Here is a 21,968-nt window from a genome sequence, read left to right as displayed (position 1 = left end):
TGGCCCTGTCACTGGCTGAGTCCTGGCGGGGGGAGTGAACGGGAGTTGGCTACAGAGGTGGCTCTTCCTCACCAGTCGCTCATTCCCTCGTGCGCCCGTTGGCCTGGTCCGAGGGGAACATCCCTGGGCCCACGCGGAGCCAGGGCGGTGGGTGCCAGCACCATGCACAGAGCATGGAGTGCGCCAGGAGCCAGGGTGACTTGTGCTCTGTCTGTTCCCTTTGCTTCCCGCCTCTCCCAGGGGTTCATCGATTCGGAGTTTAAGGCCAGGAGGGACCATTGTGCTCATGAAACTCAGTCACCCTGTTACTCCTGGAGTGAGCCCAACAGCCTGGCTTGACAGGCACTTCTTGCAGAAAGAGAGACTCCCCCATGTCCTGTGGGAGATCGTTCCAGGGGTTAGTCGCCCCCGCTGCTAAGATTTCTGATTGGAACTGGTCTGGTTTCAGCTCCAGCCGGCGGGTTTGGGTCTGCCTTTCCCCCCGAGCCTGAAGAGCCCTTTAGCGCCGGGACTTTCTCCTCATGAAGGTACTTAGACGTTGTGCTCAAGTCACCTCTTTATTTTCCTTTCAGTAAGCCGAAGCCAGCCTCCTAGTACCCCCCGCCCCTTCCCAGAGGCCATGGCTGCTCTCACGTGGGAGCCACCGACCAGCCCTTGGCCTCCCCCGAAGCCTGACTCACGCTGACGTGACCCGTGAGCAGCAGGCGAGATCCTGTTTTCACACTAATGTTCCTGTGCTAATGAAGAGCGGGGGGAAGAGACGTTCAACATGAACGTCAACATGAGTGCGAGGCCGACTCACCCGAGCCACGTCAGGCGAACATCTTCAGCCAGCTGAAGGCATGGAGGAGACGGGGGGGGAAAGCCGGGCTCTTTGGGAGTGGAAGAGAGCTGGTCTCACCCCCGCCTCAGAGCTCTTCCTCCCTGGCACTTTCCAGCTGGCAGCCACGGCGCAGGCAAGCGGCTGGCGAATCCCCAGAACTCGCACTCGTAACTAGGAAGCAAAACTTAAGCCCACCCGCTTGGCATTTGGGGCTACGGAGAAGAGTGTGGTGAAGCCCAAAGGGTGGGGACACCAGGCCAGCGGGCACCCTGGTACAGGGCAGAAAGAGGACACAGGGTACAGAAGAGAGCACCACGGTCTCTCTCCCTTTCTGTCCCAGGGGATAGCAGGAGTGGGCCCGGGTAGGGGCAGTAGTGAGGTATCACTACTGAGATGGGTCCTTGGCTGAAGGCTCTCAGAACCTGCCAGGGGGCTAGGGGAGAAACGTGCACGAAACGCAGCAAGACTCACCGTGGGAGGAACTCCTGGGCCTGAGCCACCGGCCAACGCTACCCCAGCATCTCGGCTTCTGCTTAAAGCCAGATTGTGCGTCATAGAATCACAGAAGATCAGGGTTGGAAGGGACCTCAGGAGGTCACCTAGTCCAACCCCCTGCTCAGAGCTCCTACAAACCCACCGTCAAACAACTGGCTTGGCCTGGAACCTGGGGGGCGAGGCCAGGGCCTGGGGCAGCGGATGTGGACCGAAGGGGGGTTCCCAACCTGGAGCTCCCCAAACAGGGAGTGGTACAAAGGGATTCATTCCTGCCAGGGCACCCAGGAGGCACCAAGTCTCCAGCACTGGCCTCCCCTGGTACCAGCCCCAAGGCCCAGCCTTGGAAATACAACCCCCTAAGACATGGCCAGGGAGACTGCAGGGGAAGGGGGCTTCGGGTAATGGGGATGACTGGAGCTGGGAGCCTGTAGATCTCCGCTGTGCAGGGGAGGGGGGCAGGGAGAAGAGGGGCCCTGGGGGTTGTGGGGCTGGGGATTTAGGGCAGAGGAGACCCTCTGCATATGGCAGCCCCAGCATGGGCAGCGATTGCTGCAGGTTCACTGAGCTGCCATCACCTTGTTTCCAGCTGCCCCGTCGCAATTAACGAGGTCAATATGGCAGCTCCCTCCCGGGAGTTTTCGTGCCATGCTGGGGAAGCGGCCCCTGGCCTGGATTTTTCTATGGGGGCGTCAGGGTATGGGGGGCTTTTCCAGGTCACCCGGATGGCGTGGGGAGGCCAGAACTGACTGAGCATTTCCCTGGTGGCTGGGTGGGGGGCGGAGGGGGGGGGGGGCAGGAGGTTTGTGTGCTGCAGCCCTACATCCCCATGGCAAGGGGGGAGCAGGGGTTCAGCAGAGGTCTTAATGCAACCCCAGTGGGGTGGTGGGGGCAGCTGGAGTTGACCGGGTGGCTGAGGCAGGCTCGGGGGGCAGGTGAGCAGGGAGGAGAGAAGGACACAGGCTGCAGAGGGAAGATGACAGAGCGACAGGAGGAAACCGGAGTCAAGGGGAGGCCAGGTCGAGCTGGGCGGTGCCTGGGGAGGGACTGAAGGCTCCAGCACCGAGCAGGGAAAGGCCCCCCCCAGCACCAGTATTTCACACTGACTTGGTTTCTCGCCCCCGGGTGACTCCTCTGAGCCCTACCCAGGCAGGGTCCGTGGTGCCCGCACCTGGGGTGTCCTTCCCACCCCCCGACTGAGCTCGGGCTGCAGCTGCCTCTGTCTCCCAGGAGCCGAGGGACAATTTTGCGCTGGCAAACGAAAGCACAAATATAACGGGGCTCTGTGCAGCCCCCCGCAGCCGCCCCCGGTGCCCATGGCAACAGCAGTGCCAGCTGCCTGCCCTCTTGGCAGGGCGCCCTGTGCACTCTGGCTGCAGGGGGTCAGCCCCAGCCCGGGGAACATGCCTCCCAGCCCCTCTGCCCCAGCCCGTGAGCAAACCCTGCCCTGCCCTGCCCCTCCCCGCGCTGGGCTCATTAATGCAGCCTGGGTTTAAATGCCCTGAGCTGCCCTGACGCCGCCCCTTCCTCTGGCACTGAACAAGGAGTTCTGCTGGAATGAGGGAGCCGCTGTCACCCCGAGGCTGCTCTACCTGGGACTCTCCCACCTGGCTTCCAGATGCAAGTTGAGAGACAAGACACACAGCCTCCCGCAGGCTGCCCAAGTGAGCCCCCACCCAGCAGAATAATCTCTCTCTCTCAGCCCTGCAGCCCCCCGAATCTCTCAGCCTGCCCCCCACCCCCCAGCGCTCCAGAAAAGAGCAGCTCTGGTGCATGGGGCTGGGCCAGAGCAGACCCTCCACTGATTGCACTGACATGGGGACCAGACCGCGAAGGGCTCTGTGGGCTACACCCAGCACCTCCAGCTGCCCAGTGCAGGCCCATGGGGAGCCCACCTCTGGGAGGGCAGTAGTGGGTTTGCTCCCTGCTGGCCAGATGCAGTGGGGGAAGGTGCCTGGTCATCCCAGCTCTGCCCCCACCAGCCAGGGCCTGGTATCCTCTCTGCCAGCCCCTTCCCCTGCCCTGCTCAGGGAATCTCAGCCCGGCCCGGCTCGTTTAGGGGCTGGCTTGTGCTGCGTTGGCCGGGCGGGTGGAGATGGACACGCGGGTGGACCCTGTAGCTCCCGCTGGTCTCAGGGGCCCCCGGGGCAGAGGCCTTGTCTGCCTCTGCCCTCCCTACATCGCCGACGGGCAGGCAACGCAGCGCTGTGCCCAGGCAGGGCCCTGGCGGCAGGAGGCGCTGCCCAGCTGGGACGGGGGCATTCCCATGGGCTGCACCTGTTCCTCTGGGAGTGCGTCGCCAGGAAGAGCGGCTGGGGTGGGGGGATCCTGCTGCCCTCTCCAGAGACTGCAGGGTCACACTTCATGCAAACGACTCAGTGAGCTAATTAGCATAGCTGCCAGTGATTTGCATGCGAGCACAAACTTCAGCTCTGCCCGCCTTGAGTCCAGGGGAAAGGCCCTTGTGGGCAGCGACGCCCACAGCCCAGCCCCCTGGCACTGCCCAGCCAGCGGCCCCCTTCAAACCCTGGGTTCAGTTGCACCACGGCTGGCAGGGCGCCCTGGTTTTAAGCGATAGCAGCAGTGGGAAGGGAGTCATGTCTCAGGGTGGGACTTAAATCAACCTGGTTTTTAAACAGGGAAAACCAAATGATAACACATGCAGCCCTGGCCCCCCGCCCCCCTGCCCCGCAGGGTTATCAGCAGGGTTTGAATCCCAGCACAGAGTGGTCCCGCTTGAGAACAAATCACCCGCTTTTATTCTGCAGCCCGACCCCCAGGAGCAGACGTGACCCCCGTGGTGGCAGTGGGTGGGAACAAAGCAGGAGCCCTGGCTCTGAGCGGGAGTCTTATTGGGATCCAGAAATTGGGCGGGCAAAGTGGATCCCCCCCCAGCCTAAGAGGGGGGGTCCACAGGACCTGGAAAACCAAATAATTGCGGGGGACAACTAATGAACAACAGGGACAGAACAAAGGGAACTGGATGGGGACACCGAGCAGAGGACCCCGGACAGCGCCCACTGCTCCTCGAAGGGAGTCAGTGGACACCGCCCAGAAGAACTCTGCCCGGAGGCGTGAACGGACGGGGGATCGGAAATAGGCCCCAGTCACAGGAGACTCCATCGGCCAACCTCCTCACCCTGGTTTTATAGATGGCCACTTTAGCCAGGGCCAGGAGGAGGTTGACCAGGAGGTCCCGTGACTTAGCGCGGCCACGGACAGGGATAGATAAGGAGGTGAGGGGAAAAGTGCAACCAAAATCTTAACAAAATATTCGTGAGGAGCCGGAATAGGGGCTGCAGCCTGGCGCACTCCAGGTAGACGTGCGCCAGGGTTTCCCTCACGCCGCAAAAGGGGCAGGTGTCCGGGATTGGGGTGAACCGTGCCAAGTACACGCCCGTGCTCATGGCCCCGTGAAGGAGCGGCCAACTGATAGCCCCGGCGGGCCTCGGGACCAGGGTGGAATATAGGCCGGCTCACCGGGGCTCCTCACCCTCTGAAGGTGGCAGGAGGTCCCGCCACTTTGTGTCGGGGCAGGACCCGAGGGTGAGGACGTGAAGGGTGTGGAGCACGAGATGGTTCCTTGGCGCGGTCTGGAAAGGGACCGGCTGCAGCTCGTGTAGCCGGCTCACGGTGAAGGGGCAGGGGGGTCGGTCGGGTCCACGGGGCAGGGGCCCGATGAAAAGGTCCGGAGGGCCTGGGGTGGAGGGTGGGCGGGGCAGCGGTTCGAGACAGACTCACCAAAGCCCACAGAGCTGGCACAGTTCATACGAAAGGCGGCGTCACGGGGTGCCTGGCCCTTTAACAGGCCCCGGAGCGCAGCCTCACCTGGGACACTGTTTACTCCCTTCCCCAGGTGGGGAAAATGAGATAGGGCCCCATGAGGCAATCAGGCCTGGGATAAATGAGGGAGAGAAAAGTCAGCCCAAGCCTGGAGCAGGCTGTGTGGGGATCCTGAGATGTAAGGCAAGTAGCCAGGGCATTTGCCTACCGGTCAGTCTGAGCTTGAGGGACGATAATTCAGGGGGAGTTTTGGATCCTGGCCTTTGGGGGAATGAGGATTCCAGCTAGACTGGGCTGGGCACGGCCATTGGGGAAGAGCCTCAGGACTGGCAGAAATGTGGGAACAGAGTAGGAATGTTTGGGCTGGGGGGATGGGGATGGACTTTAGTTTGGGACTCTGAGCAATGTTCTGAGCTGTTCATGTCGTTAACCCTGCCCCAGGCAGAGGGCGAGGAGTAGCTGTGAGAAAGCCTCGGGAGATGATTTCTGGGAGCCTTGGAGGGAAACTGAGGCAGGGCTGCTGCAAAGCCACCCCTGGCCATGAAGGGGTACTCAGGCGGCATGGCGTGTGCAGGGTGAGCTAGGGGGCAGCGATATGTGCTGGGCATGTGTCCAGGGGCACAGTGCTGGGGTGCAGGGCCAGTGATATGTGGCTGTTGGCCGGCCTGGCCGGGGGGTGCCATGCAGTGGGTACAGGCACTAGGGGACCTAGAATCCAGTTGCGATTTTCCACCTCTTGACCGCTCTCGTGTTGCTTCTCAGTCCCTTTCAAGGGAGGAGAGGGGAGTTTGCCCAGCTGTTTGTGCCCCAGTTACTGGGGGTCCCTGCGTGACTGTGCTTGGAGCAAAACTCTCTTGTTGGGATGGAGGCAGAAGCAGCAAATGGGCTGAGTGAACCTGGGGCACAAGGGAAATCGGGGCACTCTGCAATGTCCTCCTTGGGGCATGGACAGCGTGCGGTTTTCCTTATCCCCCTCCGGGGAGGCCCTGGCACATTGGGCTTGGTACCCCTTGTCAAGCCCTCCTACAGCAGCTCAAGAGCTTGAGTGCCAGCCCCAAGGCAGACGGTCAGGAATGGGGGCACAAAAACCCCAAATTGGCTGGGAGTTTTAGACTAAAATTTCACTTATCAAGTGTCAACTCCTCAACCCCTATAACATCTTTCCCATGCAGTCAGACGGTCCCCGTGGGCACTCTTGATCTGTCTTGTCACCCAGGCAAGCCTGCCTTTGTGATAGATGGTCCCTTACATCAAAAATCACAGCAATAGTCAGTCCCAAGGGAGCAGTCACTTATCCCTGCTCAATTGCACCTTAGGTCTCCCACCAAAGACAACGTTTCTGGCTGATCTTATAACAAACTATCTCGAAAGATTTATTACCTAGGAAAAAGAAATCCCAGAATTATTTACAAGGTTAAAGCAGGTAAACATACATACATGCAACTGAGTTAAGTTTCAAAAGTAATAGGAGCTTCTTTAAGAAATAAGCTCTCTGTGTCCTTTAGTGCTAACCCATGCCAAGCGCTAGGGATCTTTTGCTTATGCCTAGTAATCCTTGCCCCTCAGAGTCCAAGCAGCATTAAAGAGACAGTCCCCCCTGGACAGGGCTTTTTTATTCCTTCTGCTTTTAGTTGCAAATTCAGCTGGTGGGAGGAATTCGGTGGCACATCTCCCCTTCGTGCAGGGGGCTAGGGTGGGGGAAGCAATCAACAAAGTCTTTTTGTTCCCTGATGTTCCACAAGGCTTTGTCTGGCGCTGAGAGGCTGCCTTTCTTGGGCAGGAGATAACCCTCCAGTTGGAAAAGAGTATTTCACACTTGTTCATGAGTCTCTCCTCTCTGGTGACTGACAGCTGCTGAGCAAACACTTAAAATCCCTATCCTGCCTGAAAAGGTAAGATTCATGAGTGAAATTAACGCATGCAGTAATTTACAGGGATTTCATAAAGTTTTAAGACGTTCTTCTAATTCTAATACCGATTTTAACAGTACCAACACACAGGCGAGCCACTCGGGTGCCAGCTCTCTATTTTTCGGAGTTCAGTGGAGACCTAGGGGCCTTGGCATCAGTTGGCACCTGGTCTGCCACCGTGTCACCCCTTTTTGGACATAAGCAGTTAGCCAAAATACGAGGCCCTGTGAGTTGTTTCCACTAGGAGGCGAGGCTCATGCTGAAGCCAGGTATCCTTGGCATTATTGTTTATTTACGAAGTCCTGTTTCCCTGAACAAAGCAACAGCCAAACAGGAGGCAATTTCTTTGCTCCCAGCCCCTTTCTAGCCCACACTCTGCCCAAAAGCGCTCTTTCTCAGAGCCACACATCACAGCGGATCTCTTGACACCCCTGTGCTATGGCAGCTCACGCACTCGTGGGCAAGCGGGCTACTGCCCGTTACCAAGCCAGGGTGATCAGCGCCACTTGGGAGACGACAATTATGTCCTTACAGAGTAGAAGCCTGGGTGAGAAAGCGAGTCCAACACACGAAATAAATCCAGGAGTCCATCCCGCATCGGCCTCCTTGTCCACTTGATTGTAGCTCCTGGAGCAGGCTTCCCAGACTACTCTCTGGCTTGGCCAGCCTGGCTGCAGCCGTCCCCTGACCTGACCTGGCTTCTTCCCCAGGCTGTGACTTGCTCCACAAGTCGGTGGAGCAGTGGCTCCTCTGGTGGAAAAGTGCCCAGCTTGGCACCTGGAGGATGGTCTGCAAAGCCTGGGCTTCCTGGATACGGAGGCCATCCGTCAGCTCCAGGCCCTGCCCATGGAGTTTCGACCTCTGCAAAGGCCACGCTGGGAGCGCTGCTGTGCCTGGTGCATGCTTGCTTGCTTTCTCCCCCTCCCCTTTCTGGTCTTTTTCTGCCTCTTTCCCTGCCACAGAATCCCTCACAAAGTCAGAGCCAGGGAACCCCCTCCTCAGTGCAGAGCCCCCCGCACCTCTGGGCCTGGCAGCGCTCCGCCCCGGCACCCCTGCTTGCTGCACCCGTTATGAACATCCGAAAATGGCTCCAGCCCCGACCCCTCTTTCGTTCTGTATTAAGCACTGCCCCTCCGCCCACATGTGCCTTTCTTTTGGGCACCGACACATGCCTGGGTCTGCTTGGAGGCCCCCGGAGGCCCCGATCCTCAAAGGTATTTAGGTCCATGAGAAGCCGGGCCCTATTATGTGGGCCACAGGGCTCCATAACGGATCTTAGCGGCAACTTACAGCCCTCTTCAATGTAGCACAGCCGTGGGCCAGCCCATAACAGGCTGCCCTTCTGCACAGGTGGTCACGGGGACAGTACAAGCTGCCCCCCCCCCGCCGCCCCCGAGTGCGTGGGCTGTCAAAGATGGATGCAGACGGAATTAGAGATTACTAGGTGTGCTATGGTCGCGGCACCAAACTGCGCCAGGCGCTGTCCCTGGCCCCCGCCGCTGACAGTCTATGTAGGAAGCTGCACTGGGAATTTACAAGGCTGATCGCTACACTGGGCGGCCTAGCTGGGTAATTGCAGCCCAGGCCTGTTTATGAAGATGCAGCCTAGTGGTGGGAGGAGCAGATGCAACGGGCGCGTCCGGGGGAGAGACCGATAGCCGGCATACTGAAGGGCACAAGCAACTGGGGGAGCCCTGAGCCGAATGTGACTGCCATGCGTTCTGTTCTCCGGGCTTGCCCTGAATAGGGGTCAAGCGACGTGGGAGACGGTGAGTTCTAAGCTCTCTTCCACACGCTCCTGTTTGCTTCTGTGCCCGCCATCATCCCTGCTCCTGAGCAAGATCTTGCGCTCCAGGAAACCACCCTTTTCCCCCAATAAAGGTGTCGAGAGGATGCACGAGGGCAGGCCTGGTAGAACTGGGGTTAGAATCCAGATCTCTCGTACGACACACCTGAGTTTCACATCTCTCGTGTGACACTGCTTAGAGTGAATGTGCCAAGTCTATGTATGGGTCACTGTTGGTCTAACCACTAGACATCACTCCCCTTCCAGGGCCAGAATAGAACCCAGGAATCCTGCTTCCCATCTTGCTCCTGCTGCCTGGCAAACAGCAGCATCCCGCCCTCTAGTGGCTGGTCCCTACAGAGGACAATTTAGGCCTCGTCTGTCCGAGAGGGTTGCAACGCTTTAACTTGCACCTGTTTCCTGAAGTGACTTGCTTTGAGGTCATTTAAATCAATTCCCAAGTGACTTACGCCAAACTGGAATACGCCTGGAGCCAGCCACATTTAAGTCCGCATGGCCTTGGGCGCCGGTTTAATGAAATTGGGTTTCAGTCCCGTTTTCAGTGAAACTAGGACAGCGTTTGAATGTACTCAAGGCTTCCTTCAGCTCAGGAGGGAGAAGCTGAGCTAGGGATTAGCCGGCCTCCGGTCGGACCCGCTGCTGATTCCTGGCTGCACGGAATCCTGTTTGTTACTGGAGTGCCCAGGGACCAGCCACGATCAGGGCACCTTCGCAGAGCAGACAGTCCCTGTCCCCCACGCTTCCAAGGAGGAAGAGCGACCCAGTGGTGAGAGCACATAGGAGACCAGCGCTCATGCCCGGCTCCGTCACGGACTTCCTGTGGCCTTGAGCAAGTCATTTAGCCTCCCTGTACTTCAGTTTCCCATTTTACAGATACTAACGCTTCCCTACGTCCCAGGGGCACTGGGAGGAGTAACAGATCTAGTGACAGGAAGGGCTAGAGAAGAAACAGATATTTATTATTAATCTACGAGGCAAGACAAGACAGATGCTGGGTAGAAGAACACACTAATCCAGTGGCTTCTGTCACACAGTGGCTGGCTTGAAGGATGAGATGCACGAGCTGCATCAATGGGAATCGTTTGGCCAAAAAACTCCCGGTGCCAACAGCATGTCCCATGTCTGGCACCCAGCTGAAGGCACATGGGCTCCCGGAAAGAAGGCAGCCTGGCCCCGATCCTCAAAGGTGCTTAGGAGCCTGGCTCCCCCGGAAATACCCCTGAGGACGCAGGCCTCTGTGTGCTGAGTGGAGAGGCTGCTGTGTAGCAAATGACGGGGACACATCCCAGGAGCATTCAGGGCATCCCTCCACACAGAGCCGGTAAGATTCCCTCGCTTTGGGCTGTGCCTCTCATCTCAGTTCCTTTGGGTTCCATTGTGATCACTGCTGTGTTTCTTAAAGCCCCAGCTCCTGGAGTCAGGTGACTGCGTGAGACTCTCCACTTAAATTTTTTAAAAAGGCAAGCATCTCTCTCCTCGTTGTGGAGAAGAGCTTGCAAAGGTGAACCCTCCAGGCTCCATGCCCAGGAACCCAGTCGAAAGACCCTCTAATGTTGTCATTTTAAAGTCTTCTGATTTTTAAGCTGATCTCGTGGTTCTGGGGCGGGGGCTGACTCCTGGGGTTTAAAGCCTGGATCGGCGTGACCATGGACAGGGGTGCCGGAGATGAAAAAGCCTCCTCACCCTGCTCAGCCATGAGGGGATGCACCAGCTGGTGGGTGACCGTCCTCCCCCCCCCCCCCCCCCAACACCCTCATCTCCAGGGCTACATGGTTCATCAGACATGCAGACTTGTGGCGGTGGGGCTCTGGGCTCCATGTCAACTGGCACGATTTCCCCCAGGAGTTTCCTGCTGGGCTAATTCTGCATCCTTCATTTTCGGTCCTTTCCCTACATGGCACGTTCTGCCCTGGCTCCATCATCTCCTGCTCCAGATGACGCTGGCAGGATGTCCCTTAGGCAGCATCACCCGCAAAGGAGGGACCCCTGGGCTGTGTTCTCTGTAGACATCCCCGCTCTCCAGCTATGCCGGCCTGGCCTTGGAAACCAGCTCGCCGCACAGGGGTTCTCCCTGACCGGGACAGCCAGCTTGGCCGAGTCAGGACTTGCCAGGTCAGGAGAGGCCGCTGTGGTGCTAAGCCATGTTGTGATCAGCCCAGGTGCCCTGATGGAGCCGAGCTGGGTCTGAGTGGGTCTCGTTACAGAGCTTTTTCTCCTTCCCTTGACTGTGGACGTGGAAATTTTCTAGGTCTAAAGCCAGCAGCATTCCCTTGAGCCTTGTCACAGAAGCTATAACAGGAATCTGCCTTCACACCCTTTGGAGTGTGAACACTCCTCCCCACCCCCACTATTGCCATACAAGTCCCACTGTTACTGATTCGCAATGGTGTCCACGCTGAATGGGGCGGGGGGGCTGGACAAGACAGTGGACCGGAACTTAGGAGACCTGGATTCTCCTCCCAGCCCTGCCATTCCCCTGTCAGTGACCTTGGGCAAGTCACTCCCCTCCCCAGCCATCTGTGCCTCAGTTTCCGCCCCTATAAAATGAGAATAAGGATACTGACCTTCTTGTAAAGTGCTTGGAGATCTACCGATAAGAGCGCCGTGGGAGTAGTTCGGATTTCTAGCAACCAAAATGATGGTTGTCTATGGGTCAGGGCCCAGCCCAGCGGCTGTGGTCTCAACCCAGGGCAGATCGTTGGCTCTAACCCGGTTCAGTGTGGCGGCCATGAGGATGCCTCTGCCCCTTTTGCAACTAGGATGGTGCAACCCCCTGGCCAGAGCCTGGGAACAACTGGGACTACAGGGCCTGGCCACTCAGGGCTAGTCAGCCCATACATCTGGGGCCCCTGGGCAGAAGTGTGCCCTCGCTGAGCCCTTGCTCTGTGCCCTTGCTGAGCAGCCCCGAAGCGTGAATGATTCCCAAACCGATCTCGAGGGATAGCTTGGCTGCTGGCACAGGGGCTCTTCTCCCACTCTCGCTACTGTAGGATCTGAGCACCTCCCAGTCATGCTTGAGGACACATCTGTGGGGGTGTTTGCGGGGGGAGAGGGACGTGGCAGGGGGAGTGGCTTGTTGGGGTCGGATTGTTTGTTTTATTTAAATGTGCATCTTGGTGTCTATTTCTGTTGGAGGAGGCAAGGTCAAGGGAATGCACTGGGCACTTGGAGCAGAAGTGGGGGCCTCGGGGCATGGGGGGGGGGGCTCTGGGGTGGGTGTCTAGGGGTGGGGAGGCTCCGGGTGGGTCTGGCAGCACTGTTTGGGTTGGTGGAGGGGGAGTTTGCTCCACAGGCAGGGACCGGGCCCTGGGCTAGCCCTGTCTCAGGCACTGTGTAGAGGGTCCATCGCCCGGAGTTCCACCGTGACCAGGTGAACCCCCACCTCCCCTTGCAGGAACCTGGATGGTGGTCCTGAACTACCCTTACAGCCGTGCGGCCCCCGGCTCCACCGCTCCCTGGGTCTAGGTGCAACAGGCTGGCACGGGGGGGTGCAGGGTGATGGGCCCTGTGTGCCCCCGTCTCTCAGACCAGGCAGCGGTGCTATATTGCACTTTAATTGCCTTTTATGGCCTAGCCCCATGACCTCCGGCCCCGGGCGCGAGGGGCTGATGCAGAAGGGAGGGGCCTAGGGCAGAACCAGGGTGTCACCTCCTTAGCAGAGATCCCGGCCCTTGGCAGATGCCCTGTCTGGGGCATGGCCTGTATTTTTGCCTGGCTGGCCACAATAAGAAACAGAGACCGGTCAAGCCAAAACCAGACCACATTCCCCATCTCCCCCAACCTCCCCTCCAAGTAGAGCCCAGGTCCCAAGCACCAAGGGGTCTGTGCCCCTTTCCGTCTCAGGGGAGGGGCTCTGGCTCCCTGGGGTGGGAGTGGGGAGGAGATCTGGGGCTCTTGGGGGGGGGGGGTGCTCTATGGGGAGGGGCTGGTTCTAAGTGGGGGCTCTCTGTGTATGGGGAGGCTCCTTGGCTTCTGCTGGGGGGCCCCTAACGATGTGGGGCCTGACACCACCCCATACCCTGGGTGCAGGGGTCGCTGGGCTGGCCGTACCCCTCCCCTGGCTGCGGGGGTCCCCGAAGGGCTGGGGTACGGCCAGCCCAGCGACCCCTGCACCCAGAGGTCGCCCGTGCCCGTTCCCCCCCCCCGAGTCCCTTGCTCCGGTGTGGGGCAGGGGGGGCCGGCGGCGGGGTGCATGTGTGGTGGGAGTGGGGGGGGGGGGGAATCGCCGCTCGCAGGGAGCCTCGGAGCGCAGCGGGCTGGGTGGCTCCTGCCCCCGCCCCTGCCAGCCCCTCCCTCCCCCGCTGCCAGGCGGAGCCGGAGCCCAGCTCATTGCGGAGCGAAGCGGCAGCCGCGATGGCAACCACCGTGACCTGCACCCGCTTCACCGACGAGTACCAGCTGTACGAGGAAATTGGCAAGTAAGGAGCCGCGTCTGGAACCAGCGGCGCTCCCCGGGGCCGGGGCGCACTGGCTGCGGGGCGGGGGGGGGGAGCCTGCGCCCCTCGGGGGGGGATCTGGGGGTCATTCCCCTCCCCCCTTTACAGGGCCTGATGGGAGGAGCCGGGGGTACTGCGCCCCCCCCCCGCGCCCGGCACGGGTGCGGGGCAGGGGGTGCGCTCTCCATTGCGCCCTGGGCGCACGGGCTGGGGGAGGGAAGCCCCGCGGGGGTGGCTGGAAGGTGGCTGCTGGCTCTGGGGTGCCACCGTGCTGGGGGTTCCCTAGTGTGTGTGTGTGGGGGGGAGCCTGGCCCAGGCTGCTCTGGTTGCCAGCTGCCCCCCCCCCTTGGGCATCCTGCGACTTGCCATGTGCCGGGGCTGGGCAGTGGGCAGCCCTCGCCCGGCCGCGGGTGGCAGCAGGGCGGGGGGGCTGGGGGCTCGCTTGCCGGCCGGAGCTCGCAGCCATGACGCATTATGCAGGAGGAATGGGAACCATCTGGAGAATGGCATTAGCCCTTCAGCGAGTCCCTTGTGCCAGAAACCCTAGACCCCCCCCCCCCCCCGCCCTCGGCTCCCCTGCGGCGCTGGATCCTCCCCACCCCCTCTCCGGCTTGGGCTCGCCGCGTATTTATAGGCTCCTGCAGCCGGTTCTGCGGGGCTCACCCAGCCCCCTCGCCCCCACTGCAGTGGTTTGTCCGCCTGGCCCGGCGCAGCCCCGGGGACCGGCCCTCCCCAGCCTGCTCTTGCTCCTCGGTCATTAGTTGCATTTAGAAACACGCTTCCCCCCCCCCCCCCCCCGCCGCTGATTTTTTGGCTGGGGGGGGCGCTCTTGGTGATGCCCCTGGGCTGGGGAAGGCTCCACCCACTCTGGCACCCTGCCCCAGGCTGGCAGCAATCACCCCTCTTTGCATTCAGCGCCATGTGCTGGCGCTGGAGGAGGGGGAGGGGAGCTGGAGCGCCCCCCCCTCTCCCCCCCGGGAGGATCAGCGGGGAAATACCCTGCGCCCAGGGCTCCGGAGTAGAGATGCCACAGAGCGGGCAGCCCGTGGGTGCTGGGCATGGGGAGGAGCTGCCCTGGCGGGTTGGCTCAGCACCCCCCCGCACACGTGCCTAGAGGTCGCCCGTGCCCGGCTGGGGGCTGGCATAGCTGCCCCTCCAGTGAGCAGGGGCTGGGGCTGCCGTGTGTGGCCGACCCATGTTCCCTGCTGGGGTCTGCCCTTGCGCCAGCGGGAGAGCGCGCCAGGTGGGCACCCTGCCATCTGCACGCCCACGCTGGTACCCGGCCTCAGTGCCGCCTAGTAAGGGGGCTTTCCCCACCCCAGCTGCCCCCCGAGAGGTCCGGCTGCTGGGAGCGTCTCCTGGAATGCCCCCCCCCCCCACCTGTTAGCTCCGTGGCTGTCGGAAGTCACTGGCTTTTGGGGGCGTCTCCAGGCTGAGACCCCTTAAAGCGGCCTGGGTTGCCGTGAGGCGGTGCTTGGCGCTAGCCCAGACTCGGGACCTTTGGGGGTGTCTCAAGCTGAGCAGTGAGTTTGGGGTGCCCCAGCTGAGCCCCCCCCCAACTGGGATAATCTTGGCCCTGGCGTTTCACACCCCCTGAAAATGTTCCATTCCTGGCAAACTGGCTCCATCTTTAATGCAAGTCTGGCAACCCCATAACGACCTGCCTCAACCCCCCCGCCCCCCGCTTCCCAAAGACCTGCAAACAGACAGGGACTTTGCGGCGTCCCGCTGCCCCCTCCCTCGCCGCTTGGCTGAGCCGCATGGATTTAGCTCTCTCCGTCTTTCCTTCTACCTCAGCTCCCAGCCGCCTGCCTTGCCCGGCTGGGAGCCCCTGCCGGTTTTTCTACATCTGCTACTTGGACCGCCGGCGCTTTGGGGTGGGGATTCTTTTGGTTCCGTGTCTGTCCAGCGCCTGACACAACAGGGTCGGGCCCTGACTGGCGCTTCTAGGCGCCCGGAGAATATGCTCCGTATTAGTCGGGTGCCCAGAAACCAACACGAGATGCCAGGTGGGCTCTGCCCAGAGGTGTGGAGAGAGATTGTCCCCTCTTCGCTACAGAGAGAGGGGCCGGGGGCTCGGTCATAGGCGTCTGTGGAGTCACCCCGTCTCTGGGGGCCTCCGTTCCCATGTGTTCACTGGGGACAGCAGCTCGGCCCGTCCCTCCGGAGGTGGAGAAACAGGCTCAGGATTGTGGGGTGCTCAGAGGCGTAGTCTGGGGCGGGCCCAGATGTTGAACTTGCCCTGGAGGGGTGCAGGGCGTGAGGCGTCCGGGAGTGAGGGCGCTGAGGGGGTGTGGGTGGGTCTTTGCCGGAGCTGTATAGAGAGGGACCCCCCCTTCCTGCTGCAGCCCCGGCCGCTGGGTTTCCACCTGTCTCTGGAGGCTCTTTGAGAGGCGTGAATTCGGCGTGGGTGCCGGATCGGGGGCCTTGGAAATGCCGGCCAGGAGCCCGCCCCCCAGAGGAGCCGGGGAGCCGGGCACCGCAGGGCTGCTCCGGAACGGGCTGCCGGGCTTGTCGCCAGGCTCCGTCGGCGGGGTGTCTGGCTACGCCCCCGGCTTCGGAGCAGCCTCCCGGAGGAACCCCTTGGCTGGGTCAGATCCCCGGGGGGGGCGCGCTGGGCCTCGCAGCCGCCGGAGCCTGAGCCCCGGGGGGCTCCTGCTTCGCACCACAAGCTCCGCTGGGCCAGTCGCACGGAGCCGGGGACGCTCTGCCGGGAGGCGGCCCCCGCGCCCGGCCGTGGTGGGTCCCCTGGAAGGCGGCGCAGGACGGCCCGAGCTTGGCCTGGAGAAAGGAAGGGTCGAGGGTAGCCCAGAGCGACCTGCAGTGAACTTCGTCTCCCTCTCACTCAGTCCCCAGGTCAGCCAGAACCCCGCCTGCACTGAGGTCCCTTCGTCTTCCCCGAGAGCAAATGGAATCCTCCTTCCCCGCGCCGGGCAGCCACCCAATGCCTGGGGAAACTGAGGCACGCCAGGCTCATAAAAATACTGCAGCAAATTCCCACTTTGGCACACTGGGCGTGTCCAGGCCTGAGGACTAAGCCCCTCTGCCGGGACACAGCAGCTGCCCCGCGGGTGCCGAAGTGGGGCTGCTCCGGAACCTGGTGGAGCTCAGATACCAGGGTGATGGGTGTGTTCGAAATATCTCAGCAGATCAACCGTGGCTGCCAGTCTGCTCGGAGCCCAGTGCGACGGGGGGTCTCTGCGTGGTCTGGGCCCAGCCTGCCCGTAGAGGTGACCCAGCTCCCTGCCCCTGGCTAAGTGAGGCCTGCTCTTGCGCTCCAGGACTGTCTTGGTGAGGCTCCTAAGTCCTGCGCAGATGGACCCGTGCCAGGGGTGTGGGCTGCCCTCTTGGCTCCTGCAGCAGGCCCCCTGCTAGCCTGTCCTTCGGGGGCGCTGGGCTTTGATCCCTTGGGGGCCTGGGAGGGTCGCTTTTGCAGGAAGGCCCTTTGGCGTGGAGGGGGCTGGCGGGTGGGGGCGAGGCTACAGTGCAGCACGTAGGTCCCTGCCCCGAGGCAGCTTGGCCAATGGATAGTAGCCCACCTCGGCTGCGGTGTGTGGCAATCACGGAGTAAACAGCGGGTGGCTTCCAGGATCCATCCGGGAGAGGCTGGAACCGGGGCTGCTGGGTTCCCGGGGAAGCTCAGGCTGGGCCCAGGCCGGGGCAGGGGCCTGGCTCCTGGCGTGCAGGCCCTGCCTGTCTGCCCCCCTGGCCCACGCTCCTTGGAGGCTCGGGCTGGGGAAGGAACGGGGCCAAGGAGGTGAACAGCAGCAGCTGGGCTGGTGAGGGGCATTTGCGGGACCGGCCTCCCTGAGAAGTAAAGAAGGGCCTGGCTCCTCCATCTCACTCCCCCCCAGTGGAGTTCAAAGTGGGGAGACTGAGGCCCAGAGCAGGCGAGTGACTCACCTAGTAGGCCGGTGGCATAACCCAGACCCAGCTCCCCGGTTGAGCTGCTCTAGGCCCTAGGCCACGCTGCCTGGCCTAGCGCAGAGGGGGCTGCCCCCAGCTGCAGGGCCTTGTGGCCACGGCTGACTCCTCTCCCCAGCAACCCAGGCGAGAGAGGGTCCCCTTTGCCTGTCAAGTCAATGTGGGGAGGAGGTGCCAGGCAAGGCCGGGTAGAGTGGGGGTCATGCAAGGTCAGCACAGGAATGGCAGAACTCCCCGGGGGTCGGAGAGCAGCGAGCCCAGGTAGAGACTTCCATGGGGGAGACTCTAAAGAGGGCACGGTGACAACCCAGCTAATAATGATCCCTAGCTCTTATCCAGCACTTTTCCTCAGTAGCTCTCACCGTGCTTCCCGGGGGAGGGGGCTGGTCAGGATCATTTGACAGATGGGGAAACTGAGGCACAGAGTGACTTGCCCATGGCTGCCCAGCAGGCCAGTGGCAAAGCTGGGAATAGAACCCACGTCTCCCGAGGCCCATTCCAGTGCTCTATCTGCTACCTTGGGGGGAAGACCGGTGGAACAACCAGTGAATGACACAGGGGTCTCAGACAGAGCAGGAGCGCCCATGTTTACCCTTCATCATCACACAAGGACAAGGGGCCGGTGAGTGGCAGCTGCCTGAAACCAGGAAAGACAATTATTGCACATCGGGTAATTAGCCGGTGGAACTCACTGCCACAAGATCTGACCGAGGCCCGGAGCTCAGTGAGGTTCGCGAGAGGACTGGACAGTTATCTGGACAGGGAAACAGACGGTTCTCAGTTACAGGCGTTAGCAGCTAGGTATAAAAGAAGGGGGCCTCATCTAACACCCCCGCCTGGCCTCAGCGCGGGAACCAGGCTCTAGGGAGAATGTCCCCATGGGCAGGCTTTCCCCAGTGCCTCTGGGGCCAGACCAGTGGGCAGCGTGGGGCTGCCCTGACTAGCCCCAAACCCTCTCGGCCCTGGCACCCGTTCAGAAGCTGGCGGCCTCTCCCAGCTCCCCCTGCCCTTGTTATCCCACCCCTGGGCTGCGGTGCCGGTCAGACCTGCGGGGACCTCCCTCTCATGCGGGGCCCCGCCAGCCCCACCCACCCTCCCTTTGCCACTGCCCGTCCTCTCTCTGCGCCGGCTCCCTGCCAGGACCCCGGGCATCGCCCAGCTCGCCCCAGGCGGGCGCTGGGCTCCGGGTTTCGGGAAGGGGGGTCAAGGCTCGGCCGTGGTTGCGTTGCCCTGAGCCGCTGGCTCTTGCCCGTTCAGCGGAAGGCTCGTTAGCCGGCTGCACCGGGAGAAACAAGGCACCCGGCCCAGAAGCAGCAGCCGCAGCGGGGGTGTGAGCAGAAGGGTTCGGGGTGCCGGGCTGGGCAGCGCCTCCGGGGATGAGCGCACTCTCAAGGGAGGGGGCTATAAACATGGGGGGGCTCTGCTGTTGGGGGGGGGAGAAACTGGCCCTCGGGGGGGTCATCCGGCCCTGCAGTGCCGGGAAGCTGGGGGTTATAGGCCACGCCGGGCGGTGCGTCCAGGGGGGGCCGTAGCCCGGGGTTCGGGCCGCATCCGTCGGGGCGACCCTGCAGCTCCCCTGGAGCCCGAGGGCCCCAGGCTGTGTCGGGGCCGGGGTGCTGCTGCCCGGCTGGGGGGGAGATGGGTGGGGGATCCCGGCGGACGCACGGCGGGATTAGCGCAGCGAGGGGATTACAGCCTGGCCGTCCTGCGGGGTGCGCGGAGCCCCACTGGCCCGGAGCACGGGCGGGCTGGTGTGGACGTGGCGCTGCCTGGCTGGGTTATGCCCCGCTGCAGCCCCGGGGGGCCCGAGCCCCGCTGGAGCACGGAGCTGGGGAGCAAAGGCGGCGGGCAGCGCAGCGGTGCGCGGTGGGAAGGCGGCGAGGAGCCGCGGTTGAAGCCCGGTCTCGGGGCTGCAGGGGGCAGGGATTAGACAGCGGGATGGACCCCCCCCCCCGCCCCGGCGCTCGCCGTTCTGCGGGGCCAGGAGTAGCTGGGGCTGCGAGTTCGAGGCCCCCAGCCCCTTCCCTCTGCGGGCCGCCCGCGGGGCAGAACAAACCGGACCCCGGGGGGGGGCAGCTCTGCTCTCTGCTCCCCCCGCCGGCCTCCCTGCTGGCTCGGCCAGCCCGCTCCGTGCCCCAGCCTCGCCGGCTGCGTGCCCGGGATGGGGCATCTCGCTCGGCGGGGGAGCGGAGTGTGCGGGTCCCCTGCCCCCGACATGCCAGGCGAGGAGACGGGCAAGCCGGCTCGGGGCAGGAGGCGAGCCTGTTCCCCCCTCCCCGGGACAGGCTCGGTTCTGGGTGGACGGGGAGGGCTCAGGCTCTGCAGAGACCCTCCGGGCCCGCGAGCAGCGCGGCGGGGGCGGTTCCTAGATTGCAGCCGGCTCTGGGGGCTGGGCAGGCCCCCCCCCTCATTCCCCCCCGGGGGAACTCCCGGCCCCTGCCCCCCTGTGCCCCTGCCCGGTGCTGCCCGCCCGCGCTCGCTGCCTCGCCCCCCTGCAGCAATCCTCAATCCGGGGCGCCCGGCGTTTCCACGGCAACAGACTGCGCCGGCGAACCCGGGCTCCTGCCTCCGCTTGCCGGGGTTTCTAAGGCGTGTGGCTCCGCCCACCTGGGAATCTCCCCTAGCTGTTAGCAGTACGGGGACTATGACACACAGGGAGGCTACTTTGACGTCGCGGACTCTCTCCAGGAGGAGGCAGTGTCCTCCCCTGCCCCCTGTCCATTGCCAGGCTTGTCAGCCATGATCCTTCCCCAGCGCTTTCCATCCTCAGCCTGCCCCTTCCTTGGCGTTAGCAGAGCGTCCCCAGCCTCTCCTGCAGCGAGGTGGGTTTCATTACCCGCCCCCGTCCCCTTTACAGAGGGGCAGGGCATGGGCAAGGTCAGATCTACCGGGTGGCAGAGCTGGGGAAGAACCCAGGAGTCCTGGCTTTAGCTGCCGCTGGCCCAGATCAGAGGCACCAGGGACGCTGTGCGCTTCCCTCTTCCCCCGTTCTCTCCAGGGTGCCCATGCTGGGGCCTCTGACCCACGGCTTGCTGCCCGCCCCAGTTTGCTGTTGTCAATCGCAATGGGAGCGCTGGCTGGGCTGGTTCTGAGCTCTCCCCAGGCATCAGCCCAGCCCACTGAGAGCCGGGGGTGAGCTTCTCCCGGGGCTGGGTTCTCTGGGAGAGCTGGTGCCATCTTTGCAGCGGGTGGGCCCCGGGTGCCAGCGGGGAAGGGCAATTAGAACGGCAGAAGGGGGCGAGCAGGTCACCTGGCAGGCCTGGGCTGTGCTTCCTGTTTGGGGGGCCTTTCCGAGCTGGTCTGGGCTTTTGGATTTGTGGGAGCAGATGTGCTGACGCTGGAGAACTGCAGGGGGACACCCCAAGCCTGCCTTGCCTGGGGAGGGTGCTCAGAGGGGTTGCCCTGCGTGGGCCTCGGGGGCAGGGGGACTTGCGCAGAGCCAGAGCCCCTTATTCCCAGCCGAGCCTATGCTTTGAACTCTGGTTGAAGGGATGGGGATGCCAGATCTCCCCACTCCCCGACACCAGGTCTCTGCCACAGGGCTGGAGGCCATCACGCTGACCCGTCCTGTGCTCTCCCCTCTGTATGCACCTATTGTCTCTTGTCTTGTGTGACGAAGTGGGACTGTTCTTAATGTTTCCTCTGAATAGTGTGGGGGTGCCTCAGTTTCCCCCAGGCAGTTCTTAAGTATCTAGGGGGTGGAGTAAGGGTGTATGATCATTGCAGAGCCCTAGAGGGCAGGTGTGTGCAGGGGTCTGGACACAGAGAATGGCCGACACCCTGTTTCCTGGCAACTGATGGCCTGGGCCCTTCCCCCCCTGCAAGGTGAGAGCTGAAGGGTTGGAGAACAAAGGAATCAGGTGACCTCCTGGCCCGGGAAAGGAACAAAGCCCAGAGGAGGAGGGGCTGGAGAGAGTTTCAGTTTGGGGCTGGCTGGGACATGGAGTGAAGTGCAGACGTGGTTGTCTGGCTCACTGCCCCCCAAAATGGACCCAGCTGAGGGGTCCCGTTCTCTGCACCTGCAAGCTCTGTGTTAGACCATGTTCCTGTCGTCTAATAAACCTTCTGTTTTACTGGCTGGCTGAGAGTCACGTCTGACTGCGAAGTTGGGGTGCAGGACCCTCTGGCTTCCCCAGGAGCCCCGCCTGAGCGGACTCGCTGTGGGAAGCGCACGGAGGGGCAGAGGATGCTGAATGCTCCGAGGTCAGACCCAGGAAGGTGGAAGCTGTGTGAGCTGTGTGTCCTGAAGACAGGCTGCTCACAGAAAGGCGACTACCCCAGAGTCCTGACTGGCTTCATGGGGAGCAGTTCCAGAGCATCGCCCAGGGACTCCGTGACAACTGGTGGCAGCGGTGGGATGTACTGCACCCCGTGGATGGCGCTTCCTGCAGTAAGTGACTGGGGAGCAGTAACACGAAGGGGGATTGCCGAGGACCAGGCCTGCTGAAGGCTCAGAGAGGAGCGGTTTCGGGGGGCGGTTAACCCCTGGGAGTGTGTGACCAGCGAGAAGGACTGTGCAGTAGCAGGGTTCCCCTGGGGATTGCAGCAAGCAGTCCAAGGGGCGGAGGAGTCTGCAGCTCGACCCTGGCAAAGAGGTGGTGACCTCGAGAAGGGCTGGCACACTAGGGGTTCTCCCTGGAAACCGTCGGGAGCTGAGAACACACGGGCCTGTGAGTCCACAACAACTTGGGAGGAGCGGAGTGATGGCCTGTCACCGTCTCCTTAAGAAGGACATTGTAACCCTGTGCAGAAAGAGAGGGTTGAGCGTTGGAAAGTGCACCAAAGCAGAGTTA

At 62.3% G+C, this 21,968-nt stretch overlaps 1 protein-coding gene across 18 annotated transcripts in view; it reads left to right on the top strand.

Annotated features, from left to right (window-relative positions):
- Window positions 1-13,102: 13,102 nt before the first annotated feature.
- Window positions 13,103-21,968, top strand: part of CAMK2B (calcium/calmodulin dependent protein kinase II beta) — a 167,046-nt gene continuing 158,180 nt past the window's right edge. For all 18 annotated transcript variants that reach the window (XM_048829401.2, XM_048829395.2, XM_048829400.2 and 15 more), the window contains exon 1: window positions 13,103-13,233. In XM_048829401.2, coding sequence (XP_048685358.1) covers window positions 13,169-13,233 — 65 coding nt within the window. In that variant the 5' untranslated portion in view covers window positions 13,103-13,168. The remainder of the gene's footprint in view (window positions 13,234-21,968) is intronic.

The sequence above is a fragment of the Caretta caretta genome, chromosome 26 (genome assembly GCF_965140235.1).
Source record: "Caretta caretta isolate rCarCar2 chromosome 26, rCarCar1.hap1, whole genome shotgun sequence".
In the NCBI taxonomy this organism is placed as follows: domain Eukaryota; kingdom Metazoa; phylum Chordata; order Testudines; family Cheloniidae; genus Caretta; species Caretta caretta.
Note: the sequence above shows the minus strand (reverse complement) of the source record. Positions and strands in the feature narration are given on the sequence as shown.